General features: G+C 44.3%; 1 protein-coding gene across 1 annotated transcript in view; it reads right to left on the reverse strand.

Moving 5' to 3' along the window:
* The window catches only part of LOC111956444 (potassium/sodium hyperpolarization-activated cyclic nucleotide-gated channel 2-like), a 71,393-nt gene extending 60,035 nt beyond the window's left edge, over positions 1-11,358 (reverse strand). Inside the window, exons 1-2 of the mRNA XM_070436583.1 lie at positions 9,837-11,358; positions 5,354-5,489 (exon numbers count right to left, since the gene is read on the reverse strand). Coding sequence (XP_070292684.1) covers positions 5,354-5,489; positions 9,837-11,023 — 1,323 coding nt within the window. The 5' untranslated portion in view covers positions 11,024-11,358. The remainder of the gene's footprint in view (positions 1-5,353; positions 5,490-9,836) is intronic.
* Between the last annotated feature and the right edge of the window lie 3,986 nt (positions 11,359-15,344).

A 15,344-nucleotide genomic window follows, 5' to 3' on the forward strand; every position in this document is an offset into this window, starting at 1 on the left:
GTGTGTGTGTGTGTGTGTGTGTGTGTGTGTGTGCGTGTGTGTGTGTAGGCAGGAAAGGGAGAATCGAGAGGAGGAGGAAAGGGGCGGAGTAGAGGACAAAAACAGAGTGAGAGAGAACAGAGAGAGAAGCTGAAAGGCAGTGGAGACTTTCTAACAAAGGCTGGTGAGACTGGAAACAAACTACATAGACCTATAATAGATCAGGGTGAAGGATAATGTTAAGCTAATTACTATTGATGAAGTAAAATGAGTATGATTGTTGTAAATCATTGTTTTAGTAAAAAATATTAACCTATTATTATTGTAGTAAACATAGGCCTATGTGTGTGCCTGTGTGTGCCTGTGTGTGCCTGTGTGTGTCCTCACGGTCCACATCGTTCCATAAGGTGTTATCAGTTTTTCAAATCAGATTTTACTGCTTGCATGAATTACTTGATGTGGAATAGAGTCCCATGTAGTCATGGCTCTGTTTAGTACTGTGCGTTTCCAGAGTCCATTCTGTACTTGGGGACTGTGAAGAGACCCCTGGTGGCATGTCTTGTGGGGTATGCATGGGTGTCTGAGCTGTGTGCTAGTTGTTTGAACAGACAGCTTGGTGCATTTAACATGTCAATGCCCCTCACAAATACAAGTAGTGATGCAGTCCATCTCTCCTCCACTTTGAGCCAGGAGAGATCGACATGCATGTTATTGATGTTAACTCTCAGAGGACATTTAAGTGCCATCCGTGCTGCTCTGTCCTGGGCCAACTGTAATTTGCCTATGTCTCTTTGTGGCATTTGGCCGTATGACTGGGCAATAGTCCAGGTAAAACAAAACTTGTTAATTTATTAAGGACAGACCTCTCCCCATCTTAGCTACCATTGCATCAATATGTTTTGACCATGACAGTTTGCAATCCAGGGTTACTCCAAGCAGTTTAGTCTCCTCACCGCTCAATTTCCACATTATTCATTACAAGATTTTGTTGAGGTTTAGGGTTTAGTGAATGATTTGTCCCGTGCTTCTACACCTGCATTGCTTGCTGTTTGGGGTTTTAGGCTGGGTTTCTGTACAGCACTTCGAGATATTAGCTGATGTACGAAGGGCTATATAAAATAAACTTGATTTGATTTGATTTGAAATACAATGCATATTACTTGCCACTCACTCTAAAACTGACTGGGCTCTTTGTTAAGTGTTGCAGTGATTTCACTTGCTGTGGTAGCTGATGTATAGTGTGGAGTCATCAGCATACATAGACACATAGGCTGTACTCAGTGCCAATGGCAGGTCATTAGTAAAGATTTAAAACAGTAAAGGGCCTAGACAGCTGCCCTGAGGAATGCCCGACTATACCTGGATTATGTTGGAGAGGCGTCCATTAAAAAAACACCCTCTGTGCTCTGTTAGACAGAACGCTCGATCCACGCTATAGCAGGGATGTAAAGGCATAACGCATTCATTTTTCCGATAACGAATAACGATTATGACGATAACGTCAAAATCTCCACTGAATTATGACGATAACGTCAAAATCTCCACTGAATTATGACGATAACTCAAAATCTCCCCTGAATTATGACGATAACTAAAAATCTCCACTGAATTATGACGATAACGTCAAAATCTCCACAGAAAACAGCTCCAACAGTTTTCTAATTATCAATTTATTTCAGCCAATCATCAGTCATTTGTGTAAGTGCTGATAGTCAGTTGATAATTTGTTTACTGTGAAATAGTATTGTATCTGGTCAAACACAATTTTTCCTAAAAGTTTACTAAGGATTGGTAGCTGGCTGATTGGTCAGCTGTTTGAGCAAGTAAGGGATGCTTTGATATTCTTGAGTAGCAGAATGACTTTTCCTTCCCTCCAGGCCTGAGGGCACACACTTTCCTGTAGGCTTAAATTGTAAAGATGGCAAATAGGAGTGGCAATATACAGTGCCTTCAGAAAGTATTCAAACCTTTTGACTTATTCCACATTTTGTTGTGTTGCAGCCTGAATTCAAAATGATTTTTAAAAATGTATAATCCTACCCATCAACACACAATACCCCACAAGGACAAAGTGAATACATGTTTTTAGACATTTTAGCAAATATATTGAGAATTAAATACAGAAATATTTATTTTAAATAAGTATTCACACCCCTGAGTCAATACAGTTGAAGTTGGAATTTTACATACACCTTAGCCAAATACATTTAAACTCACAATTACTGACATTTAGTCCTAGTAAAAATGTCCTGTCTTAGGTCAGTTAGGATCACCACTTCATTTTAAGAATGTGAAATGTCAGAATAATTGTAGAGAGAATGATTTATTTCAGCTTTTATTTCTTTCATCACATTCCCAGTGGGTCAGAAGTTTACATACACTCAATTAGTATTTGGTAGCATTGCCTTTAAATTGTTTTACTTGGGTAAAACGTTTCGGGAAGCCTTCCACAAGCTTCCCACAATAAGTTGAGTGAATTTTGGTCCATTCCTACTGACAGAGCTGGTGTAACTGAGTCAGGTTTGTAGGCCTTCTTGCTCACACACGCTTTTTCAGTTCTTGACCGAAAATTTTTCTATAGGAATGGTGAGGTCAACTGTTGCTTTGGTGATGGCCCACTCCAAATAACTTGACTGTACTGTTGTCCTTAGAGCCGTTTGCCACAACTTTGGAAGTTATGGCTGGGGTCATTGTCCATTTGGAAAGGACCCTTATGCGAATCTAGAGGTTTAACTTCCGGACGTAGATGTCTTGAGATGTTGCTTCCGATATATCCAGCCAAATTTTTCCTTCAGGATGATCATCTATTTTGTGAAGTCGACTGCAGCAAAGCGACACAACCACAAACATGATGCTGCGCACATCCCGGGTGCTTCACGGTTGGGTGGTGTTCTTCGCTTGCAAGCCTCCCTTTTTCCCTCCAAACATACACGATGGTGCATTAGGCCAAACATTCTAATTTTGTTGTTTCATCAGAGCCAGAAGGAGGATATTTCCTCCAAAGGATGATCTATTGTCCCGCATGGCTGCGGTTGCAAATCGAGTCTGGCTTTTTTATGGCGGTTTATGAAGCAGTGGTCTTTCGGTCCTCTTGCTGAGCCAACCTTTCAGGTTAATGGATGACATCAGGAGTTACCGTAATCAGACAGGGAGCTGTTATATACTTCAGCGGTGATTCGGCGTAGTGGCGCGCCCGTTATAGATGTCTGTTAAACTCCGCGAGAATTAGATTGAATGTAGGCACTCGTTTTACTTTGGATATAAGATGCTTTTGTATAGTTTCGCTCCACAATCTTCACAGGGTCCTTTGATGTTTTCTGCGGATTGATTTGCACTTTTCTCAACCAAGTACATTCATCTCTACGAGACGAACGGTCTCGCTTTCCTGGGCGGTGGCATCAACGGCATGCGGTGCGTTCCATGGTGTTATACTTGCGTAACATATTGTTCTGTAATCACAGATGAACGTGGTACCTTCGGCGTAAATAATAGAGAAATTGCTCACCCAAGGATGAACAAGGGATTTTGTGGAGGGTCTACAAATTTTTTAACAAAAAATTCAGGTCTCTTTGACTGATTTTCTTTGATTTTCCCATGATGTCAAGGCAAAGAGGTACTTGAGTCTTTGGAAGGTAGGGACTCCGTTGAAGAAGTCGCAGTCCACAAGTACACCTCAATTGGACTCAAGATGGGGATGTCACTGCTGTGGTAAAGCCTACTCAGAAGGCTTCTAGTTAGAGCACCTGGACGGTTATATTCTTCTGAATTTTCCTAAGCTGTTCTAGAAAAGCGCATCGATTAGTATCTTAGTGTATGTAAAGCTTCTTGACGCTCACTGGAATATCGGGGTGGATACAGTGAGATTAATAGAGGGATAAATAAGTCTGTTTGATAGACACTTGTTGGAAGAATTTTAGAGATGTTTGTGTACAGTCGCACGAGACGTAGATGTGACTAACCGGACATGGCCAACTAGTAGTTAAACCAGAGAGAGAGTCTTGGTTGGTTGTGGTGTGGAAAAAGGTGAGGTTAGTTGAATGATCCAACCTAGTGTATGTAAACGCTTTCTCGACTAGTCAGACTTGGATGCGACTATTGGTGGCTATGAATCACTTTGGCAAGAGATTGGCTACGCTGCTGTGGATCTCTTCTGGGTAAAGTTCAGAGTTGTGCACACTTGCAGATGTGTAAGCTAAGTATTGATGGCATCAGTGCAGTGAGAGTGTCGAATGTGCGTCTGCTGTTCAGAGACAAAGATGATCTATACGAGAGAAGGCTGATCTGGTACACATTAGGGTTGGTGTTATACGCATTTGTGTAGCAGGATAGCCAGAGCGCATATTCAAGTTTTGTTGAACATAGATTTTCAAGCAGATTTAAATCAAAACGTGTAACTCGGCACTCGGGAACATTTACTATCTTCTCTGTAAGCAACTCCAGTGTATATTTGCCTTGTGTTATAGGTAATTTCCTGCTGAAAGGCGAATTCATCTCCCAGCGTCTAGTGGAAAGCAGACTGAACTAGGTTTTCATCTAGGATTTTTCCTGTGCATAGCTCCATTCCATTTATTTTTTATCCTGGAAAGACTTCCCAGTCCTTAATGATTGGAAAGCATATCCATAATGTGTGTCAGCCACCATGAAGCTTAAAAATGTGGGAGGGGTACTCAGAAATGTGTTGCGCCAAACATAACATTGTTGTATTCAGGACAAAAAGTTAATGATTTGCCACATTTTTGAAGTATTGATCTTAGTACCTTGTTGCATAGGATGCGTGTTTTGTAATACGTTATTCTGTACAGGCTTCCTTCTTTTCACTCTGTCAATTAGGTTAGTATTGTGGAGTACCTACAATGTTGTTGATCCACAGCCATTTAGAACTCTGTAACTGTTTTTAAAGTCACCATTGGCTCATGGTGAAACTGAGCGGTTTCCTTCCTCTCCGGTAACTGAGTTAGGAAGGATACATGTATCTTTGTATGACTGGGTGTATGGACACACTCAAGGTTAATTAATAACTTCACCATGCTCAAAGAGATATTCAATATCTGCTTTTTTACCATCTAACCATAGGTGCCCTTCTTTGCGGGGCATTGAAAATTCCTTTTCTTGGAGTTTTAAATTTCACTGCTCGACTGAGGGCTGAGGATACAGAGATGAGGTAGCTTGACTGAGGGACTGAGATACAGAGATGAGGTAGTCTTGACTGAGGGACTGTCGAGGATACAGAGGATGAGGTAGCTTGACTGAGGGACTGAGGATAACAGAGATGAGGTAGCTGACTGAGGGGACTGGGATACAGAGATGAGGTAGCTTGACTGGAGGGATGAGGATACAGAGATGAGGATAGCTCGACTGAGGGACTGGAGGATACAGAGATGAGGTAGCTTGAATGAGGACTGATGATACAGAAGATGAGGTTGAGCTTGACTGAGGGACTGAGGATACAGAGTTGAGGTAGCTCGACTGAGGGACTGAGGATACAGAGATGAGGTAGCTCTGAGGGTAGACTGAGGATAGAGAGATCAAACCAAATCAAATTTTATTTGTCACTTGCGCCGAATACAACAGGTATAGTAGACTTTACAGTGAAATACTTACTTACAAGCACTGAGGCACTCATTCAAAAATCATGTTAAACACTATTATTGCACACAGTCCATGCAACTTATTATGTGARTTGTTAAGCACATTTTTACTCCTGAACGTATTTAGGCTTGCCACAACAAAGGGGTTGAATAGTTATGGTGTCACGTTCCTGACCTATTTTTATGTTATTTTGATTATGTTTAGTTGGTCAGGGCGTGAGTTGGGGTGGGCATTGTATGTTGTGTGTGTTTTGTTTAGTCTATGGGTGTTGTATTGTGGATGGGATAGATAATTGTGAGGTTGTCTAGTTATGTCTATGGCTGCCTAGATTGGGTCTCAATCAGAGACAGCTGTCATTCATCTGTCTCTGATTGGGAGCCATATTTAAGGTAGCCATAGGRAGTAGGCTTTTGTGGGTAGTTGTCTATGTAGAACGTTTGTAGCCTGTATGTATGTGCACAACGTTTGTAGCTTCACGGTCGTTTTGTTAGTTTGTATAGTGTTTCGTTTCATGTTCATCTTCGTTCATTTAATAAAAGAAGATGGCTTATTTTCCTCATGCTGCGTTTTGGTCCGAATCTCTTCCACACGATCGTGACATATGGACTCAAGACATTTCAGCTTTCCACGTTTAATTCATTTGCAAAAATTTCGAAAAACATCATTCCACTTTGACATTACAGGGTATTGTTTGTAGGTCAGTGACCATAAATCTCAATTTAATCCATTTTAAATGTAGGCTGTAACACAATGAAATGTGGGAAAAGTCAAGGGATGTGAATTCTTTCTGAAAGCACTGTAGTCCTCTATCATCCTGAGACATTGTCCATCCAAGTTGTCAGACGCAGGTGGCTTGTCATTGTTGATAGACAACAATCGTTTTTCACCTCTTCCACACTCACTTTACAGAATAAAAAATTGTGTGAATTGAACCATCTTATTTTTGCCCAAAATTGTATTTAAGGTCCTCCAAAGCTTTTTATTATCATTCTTTATATAATGTATCTTTGTTTCATAGTACCTTTTCTTCTTCTTTTTATTTAGTTTAGTCAAATGATTTCTCAATTGGCAGTACATAAAATCCATTTAGCTGAGGTGTAAAGAGCAGGTTAAACGGTTGGGTGCTGCTGATGACAGTCAGAAGTAGAGGTAGAGATAGAGGGGAGAGGTAGAGGTAGAGGCAGAGGGGAGCGGTAGAGGGGAGAGGTAGAGGGGAGAGGTAAAGGGGAGCGGTAGAGGTAGAGGGGAGAGGTAGACGGGAGAGGTAGAGGCGCAGAGTGCGAGAGTAGAGTAAGAGGTGAGGTAGGGGGAGGTAGAGGTAGAGGGAGAGGGAAGGAGAGGTAGACGGTAGAGGGGGGAGGTGAGGGGAGAGTTGAGGTAAGAGGTAGAAGGGGGGAAGAGAGGTAAGGGGGGAGGTAGAGGTAGAGCAGAGGGGGAGAGGTAGAGGTAGAAGGGGGGAGGGTGAGGTGAGGGAGGAGTAGGGTAGAGGAGGGAGGTAGAGGTAGAGGGGAGGAGGCTAAGGGGAGGTAGAGGGGCGGAGAGGGGAGAGGTAGAGGTAGAGGGGGGAGGTAGAGGTAGTGGCAGAGGCAGAGGGGAGAGGTAGGCTAGTGAGTGTTCAGGTCCACACAGTCAGAGAGGGCTTACTGCAGGTGCAACGCTGAGTCATTACACTGCGACTGAAGCAACAAGGTGTGAATAAACCCTGTTAGTCATGCTATTTGTGAAAACTATGGCATGCCAACTCCTATGAGACTTGTATTTCTTGTGTTGCATAACTCTCCTGAAAACTATATGCTCAAATTACATACACTGAGTATACCAAATATTCCCACAGTTGTGTCAAGCTGGCTGGATGTCCTTTGGGTGGTGGACCATTCTTGAAATACATGGGAAACTGTTGAGCGTGAAAAYTCCAGCAGCGTTGCAGTTCTTGACACAAACCGATGCGCCTGGCACCTACTACCATACCCTGTTTAAAAGCTCTTAAATGTTTTGTCTTTCCCATTCACTCTCTGAATGGCACACATACACAATCCATGTCTCAATTGTCTCAAGGCTTAAAAATCCTTCTTTAACCTGTCTCCTTCCCTTCATCACCACTGATTGAAGTGGATTTAACAAGTGGCATCAATAAGGGATCATAGCTTACACCTGGATTCACCTGGCCAGTCTGTCATGGAAAGAGCAGGTGTTCTTAATGTTTGTACACTCAGAGTTATTGGATAGGGGAGACCATGGCACAAAGCAACACAGGGCACAAAGTAACAACTAAATAACTCAGATTAGAAGCCCCTTAGAAAAGTGTTATTTAATGTGCTAATAATTGGTTAGTGTATCTACATGCCTAGGAAATGTTGCTTAAATCCATACATTAAAAAAAWATATATTGACAGGACAAATTCTAAATATTCTTGCCACCTCCCTTTTTTGATCATTGACCTGTGAAACATTCCCCATGTATCTAATCATWTCATTTTTTATCAGTTAGAATAGGTATTTTGATTGGTATAGTTCATGACAATAATTATTGTTGTATTTTGTCACAATACTCGGTATTACACTCAGATTTGTAATGGGGGTACATTGTAACATTTGTTACAATTAACCCCTTACCTAAAATTCAATGGTATTTTATATGCTATTTAAAGACATTTAAATAATGATATAAAATAGCACTTATTTACATCAAGTTTGCCAGTACAACTAAGAGAATCGCTCTAAAACATGGCTACTCCGTTTTTAGTCAATATGACTTGATGAAATTATGAAAAAAGTGTAAATTTTGTGTATTTATATCCAAATATCAATTTAACATCCGAACATGTTTAAATTACCCCAAATGTTTACCATTGAAGACAACCGCCTACGGGGTTAATTGTAAAATGTTACCTTCCACCACTCTCGGGTTGAATTATAAACGTCTGGTATGTCCTAGAAACGTAGTCAGGTCACAGTGTGTAATGGTAGCTGAGATATGTATGTTGTTTGTATAAACAAACTCAAATAATAATTTCATAAATAAGCAAAATACTGAAATTGTTACTTTGCGCCCAGGTCTCCTAGGCCCTAGTATTATATGTCTTGTACTGAGTCAACCTTATTTGATTCCATTCGTTAAGATGAGCTGAGCCGAAACAGCACGAGGTGTGATTTGTGAATCGAAAGTAGGCTAGCTACAGAGTTTATCATTCTGCCGGCTCCACTTTCGGTTAGGCGGGAGCTGTCCACTTGTGACGAGTGGTGCTGAAAGAGGGAAGGTAGCGCCCATGTGTCTATCAAGAAATCCAGTGACGCAAAGATGCAATTTCACGACCATGTAAACAATGGCATATCACTCAGAGACAGGGCCCAATTCACGAAAATAAAGCATTTCATAATCATCATGACCCTCTCAAACGCGAGAGAAGCCCTATATTGTGTCAAAAGGCGTGAGAAGTCAATTAGCCTTATCGCTGATAAACCCGTGATGAACGGGCAAAGCAAACCCCTCATTAAAATGCATGATCCGGGGAGTCAGAGTGATAGAAGCGGATATGTCTCGAATGAGCATGCTTGAGGTTTTAGCACACTTGGCTCAAGGTGACATTCAATTACTGAGTGCATCACACACCCGGCAATCCTATCAGCCAAGGATCTGGCCGACAGCCATAGGCTACTACGCTAACCTCGACTCGAAACAAACACAAATCATCTTTAATCTAGCCCCACGGTAAATAGCCTAGTAATTTGCGGAATGTAATGATTGTGGGCCAAGATTCGCCTATTGTTCTGAATGCGATCGATGCGAATGAGTTGACGAATTGAAACAAACGCGAGGCTTGGTTGGGTATCCAGGATATTCAACAGACTAGCTAGTGTTTACAACCTTGAAAGGGCACGATATCATCGTTATTCATAAAGCCTATGCAGAGAGCTTTGCGCACAGGTTGTCTTTGAAATCATCTAAAAAGCATTTCTAAAAAAACCTGCTTTGTCAATGGCCCATTGTTTAATGAAAATCACTGCATAGATGGGCTTCATTCATTAAAATGTGATATACATGTATTGGCTAAAATACCAGCCAGAACAGTTGGAACAAAAGGGGTAAATGTATATTTTATAATAACTAATGACAATGGATGTGTTACACAAAGTACAATGACTATAGCGTTCTACTGCTGGGCTCCTGGATTCTCAGTATAACTTGTTGATGGTGCTATGGGGCCAAACCTAGGCCCTCCATGACATTGCCAACATGCACATACATACATACATAGCATAACTCTTACCTGAAATCACTGTAGGGGTGGATAATCCAATTGCCCGCTGATTTAACCCGCTCTTGCTCCCTCTCCACCGCCTTTTGACTCCCATACATGCGTAAGGAGAATTTGTTAACTCCAGGTTGCAGCATGGCACTGAATTGTCGTTGCATGAAGGTGCTTCCGTCAGCCTCGGCATCCTCGGCCTGGATCTGGGGTCCATCCTCCGGCTTCTGGAAGGTGACAGAGTTTCTAGGCTGCTGGGTCGTCTGGGTCTGGGTCGAGCCGTGCAGCGATGAGGAGGCTTTCCTGCTTGGCGCGTTGGAGAAGGACACCCTGGAGTCCTTTTTCTCGGGGACGCCGGTGGAAACAGGGGTGACGCCGGGGTTTGCGCTACCTTCCCCCTGGCCCTGCGTCATGGAGCCTGTCGCGGAGCCATCCATGCTGGCCCTGGCTGAGTTACAGGCACCACGCCTAAGGGACGCGTCCTCGGCCCTCCCCGCCCCGGCAGTCTTGTTGGAGATGATCGAGCGCAGGCTCCCGGTGCCGGAGTCCCTCCTGCATTCTCCGTTTTTGTTGCATTTCATTCTTGAAATTGGAGCGGTGCTGTTGTTACAAGCATCACCTGCTGCCGCGTTTAAAACCTCTACTGCGACCGCTGCTCCATACGCCTCTGCCCCTGCCGCTCTGTTGGTCTCGCAGCGCCCAGCAGCATCTCCCGGACAGGTTGTGGTATCAGTCGCTTTGGATGTTACAGTGGGCTTAGTAGCAGCAGGCGCACCCTCTGTTTGCAGTAGGGTGGGCTCGTTGTTGGTGGAGTTCTTTCTGGTAGCCGTGGCCGCGGCTCCCCCTCCTGGCGTAAAGTTCTTCATCCTGATACTACCGCCTCCGCCTCCACCACCACCGCCACTGCCGCTCCCCCCGGTTCGGCGCAGTCGCGGATACTGAAACTTGGACTCGTCCTCACCGTCCTCCGCCTCGTCTATGACAGCGTTACTGGCCTCGCCGGGCTGCTTCACATTCGGGGCGCTCTGGCTGGCAGCAGCAGCGGGGGCAGAGTCAACACAATTGCTGCTTTTGCTTCTCGTACAATTGGACGTGGCAGCTTTGGGCGCGCTGATGTGGCTACATCCGCTACTGCCTGCCGCCTTCTTTTTCATGGTCGCAGCAGATGAGCCTGGTGAAACCTCATTCTTGTCCATGACATTGGGCATATCAAATGTTGCCTCCAATTATCTTTAGTGAAAACCGATCAGGACAGAGGAGTGGGGGAGAGGGAGAGTGGAGAGAGAGAAAGGAGAGAGAGGGGGGGTGGACGTGACTTCTTTGCAAACTACAAGAGTAGGTATCTGTACTCACTTTCAGAGATCATGTAAGCTTCGCTTCAACATTGTTTATATTTTATCACATCTAATAACACTTTTAGTGGCAGTTGCTCTATGATTAAGTCCCATTGCCTTATTAAATTAACTTTCAATTACATTCTAATCAATCCAACTCCCAAAATATTCAACAAGATAGCATCTAAATTCATGTGAAATCAGGTAGGGTCAATGACTCATACAGCTATCAAACGCTCAAATAAAACGGCATGAAAGTAATGAAGCAATGATGTCATTTTTTAGAGGGTGTTTTCAATGACAATATGTCAAACAGGCGTGTAGCGCCCTCTACTGTCTATACAAGTGGAATACAGAGAATGAGATCTCAAAGTGATAGTCTGTTTCCTTTACCTCATCATCTGCACTGATGTGAAATAGCTGAGCAGGTAAACTTCCACAGCAACAGTAACTTTCCAATAGGCATCCACCATACTCTCCCCTATGGCATGTTTCCATATCAGGGGACGACAATGAAGATATAAAGGGAGGAGGCCACAACTATCGAAATGGACCTTATATAAGCATCATGTCCTTGAATCAAATCAAGTTGAATCGAACTGTTTGGATTTTCATCAAAGATTCTACTCAAAGATACAGCTTTCAATMTACACCAAACATTCCAAGAATCCAAATGGGACAGTAATAAGGATCAAATTATGTTTTGGAAGTGTTGTCACCCAAAAGTTAGATTAAGATATTAGAGAACAGATACAATAATGTGTGCAGGCAAGCACCAAATGATTGTTGCTAGTAGGGTTACATTCTATCTCCGGTTCTAGCCTGCTGTTACCTCCATCAACAGGTACATGTAACTTTTTGTAACCACATGATTATTTCAGMACCCCTTTACAGGACAGAAACAATGTTTAATCCATCACTAAGTGTACCCAAGCATTCACAACCGGTGAGCATACTGAAATTGAATAAATTGGATCAAATCAGACCAGCAGTAGGATACGTACGAACAGCCCTGACAAAGGACCCAAAGTCCCAGACACACTGTTGGATCTGATATAGGACAAGGATGCCTTTGGTTAGGGAAAACGTGCCTAGTATTTATTTATCGCCAAGTCCTATTTCAACCATATCTACGTCATACACATGATAATCCAGGCCAAACTGTATATATGATCTGATATTTTACCTTGTCCACTGAACCAGTGAGACCTACACGAGGACACACACACGCGCACACACACACACACACACACACACACACACACACACACACACACACACACACACACACACACACACAGACACAGCTTTCAGGAATCACTGAGCTGATTGCACACAGTCTGTGTCAATGACAATTAAGAGGTTGTCTGCAATCACTGAACTTGTCTCAAACATCCATGCAGCAATGTTAAACCACGTTTCCCAGGGGTCAATGGGGTTGTCGTGACTGTTCTGAGTCTCCTTGCCGCAGGTCTCTACCTTTTACGTGAGATGCCGGGTCAGTCTGAGTTGGCAGAAGGAGTGTGTCTCTCGCTCTGCAGAGGCTGCCTGCCTCAATTCCACTTCCTGGTATGTGACACATTAGAAGAATGATGCTCTGGGTTCATTTGCATAAAGGCAGAGTTCCAGTTCCAAAACAGAAAAAAGGCTAATTGATTCTTGGACGAGTCCAACGAGCTACGAGGATCCCAGAGAGAGACAGAGTGTCAGGCTGGTTGAACCAGATGCTGCTGTTGGGTGGTCTGGTGGAACTAACCTGAGAGCAGCATATATGGCAGTGTCAACATTCATCATTGTTGTATGAGAATTTGAAGTTGCAGCTATAACCACTTACACAGGGTCAGTTATTCATTCAACCCTCTAAATGGTTTAGGTTAAATTGGGGTTAGCGTAATCTGGTCCTAAATCTCTGTGGTTATGCTTATGCTAAAACCTCAGCTACCTTTTTCCACATGACATCCCAGGTGTATGTGGACTGGCTATAACAATATTCATAGGGTAACAATAAGCATTCAGTCATGCACAGAAGGTTTAGTGAAAGATACACAGTAACCGCCTGTTGTTCTCAGAAAGCTAATCTCCAGGCCAGGTGGTCTCTTTCGCTCTGTTTTGTTTCTCTCCCCACCCTTTTCTCCTCTCTTATTTTTCTCTCCCACACACACACACACACACAACACACACACACACACACACACACAAACACACACACACACACACACAAAGAAAGACAAGGCAGCTCTAAATGGGTCCTGTGTTTAGGCTGTGATAGGGCTGCAGCAGTAGAAGGTCCAGTTAACTGATGAGTCTTACCACAGGACTGATAAGACATGACTTGGGTGAAGCCCACATAAACTAGAACAGACTAGAACATACATTTCATTTCATCTGACCAAATCCAAGTGCCAATGCCATTTATCAAGAAAAAAAGTATTACTTGTTAAAATAATAATTTTTTCTCTGAACAATTGTATTAGTATAAAATCATATAATTTCCCCATGTTTGTTAGCTGAGTATTTGTATTATTTATTTTATACAGTTATTTTGCTGATCTTTATCAAGCATGCCAATAATTTTGGACCTGACTGTACATGACTTGGGTAGGGGCCACACAGACTAAACATGCTTGAACCTTAACTATCGGCACATTGCTTGGTCTGAAACACATTTAAATGTTCCAATGATCCTTCAGTGACATTGGCCCCTTCAATGTTCCATGATCCATTCCCCTAACCCTAGGGGTAGGGGTTAGGGGAATAGTTAGGCTGGACTACACAGAACACACAAAAGACACCCTCCATCTTCCTACCATGCACATAAAGAATTAATAGAACAACATCAGGTACCATATTTGAAAAGGCGATAAAATATGCGTAGTGAAATGGAGTGTTCATAGCAGGGTGAGAAGTGTACAGGGCCGTCTGTCTCCAGAGCCTGCTGCCTGAGACAGTGAGAAGTGTACCAGGCCGTCTGTCTCCAGAGCTGCTGCTTGAGACAGTGAGAAGTGTACCACGGCCGTCTGTCTCACAGAGTCTGCTGCCTGAGACAGTGAGAAGTGTACCACGGCCGTCTGTCTCCAGAGCCTGCTGCCTGAGACAGTGAGAAGTGTACCACGGCCGTTTGTCTCCAGAGCCTGCTGCCTGAGACAGTGAGAAGTGTACCAGGGCCGTCTGTCTCCGAGCTGCTGCCTGAGACAGTGAGAAGTGTAAGAGGGCGTCTGTCTCCGAGCCTGCTGCTGAGACAGTGAGAAGTGTACCAGGGCCGTCTGTCTCCAGAGCCTCCTGCCTGAGACAGTGAGAAGTGTACCACGGCCTCTGTCTCGAGCTGCTGCCTGAGACAGTGAGAAGTGTACCAGGGCCGTCTGTCTCAAGGCCTGCTGCCTGAGACAGTGGAAGTGTACCAGGGCCGTCTGTCTCCAGAGCCTGCTGCTGAGACAGTGAGAAGTGTACCAGGCCGTCTGTCTCAGAGCCTGCTGCCTGAGACAGTGAGAAGTGTACCAGGGCCGTCTGTCTCCAGAGCCTGCTGCCTGAGACAGTGAGAAGTGTACCAGGGCCGTCTGTCTCCAGAGCCTGCTGCCTGAGACAGTGAGAAGTGTACCAGGGCCGTCTGTCTCCAGAGCCTGCTGCCTGAGACAGTGAGAAGTGTCCAGGGGCCGTCTGTTCTCAGAGCCTGCTGCCTGAGACAGTGAGAAGTGTACCACGGCCTCTGTCTCCAGAGCCTGCTGCCTGAGACAGTGGAGAGTGTACCACGGCCGTCTGTCTCCAGAGCCTGCTGCCTGAGACAGTGAGAAGTGTACCAGGGCCGTCTGTCTCCAAGCCTGCTGCCTGAGACAGTGAGAAGTGTACCAGGCCGTCTGTCTCCAGAGCCTGCTGCTGAGACAGTGAGAAGTGTACCAGGGCCGTCTGTCTCCAGAGCCTGCTGCCTGAGACAGTGAGAAGTGTACCAGGCCGTCTGTCTCCAGAGCCTGCTGCCTGAGACAGTGAGAAGTGTACCAGGGCCGTCTGTCTGCTCAGAGCTGCTGCCTGAGACAGTGAGAAGTGTACCAGGCCTCTGTCTCGAGCTCCAGAGCCTGCTGCCTGAGACAGTGAGAGTGTACCACGGCCGTCTGTCTCCAGAGCCTGCTGCCTGAGACAGTGAGAAGTGTACCAGGCGTCTGTCTCCAGAGCCTGCTGCCTGAGACAGTGAGAAGTGTAACCA

This window comes from Salvelinus sp. IW2-2015, linkage group LG32, assembly GCF_002910315.2.
Source record: "Salvelinus sp. IW2-2015 linkage group LG32, ASM291031v2, whole genome shotgun sequence".
Lineage (NCBI taxonomy): Eukaryota > Metazoa > Chordata > Actinopteri > Salmoniformes > Salmonidae > Salvelinus > Salvelinus sp. IW2-2015.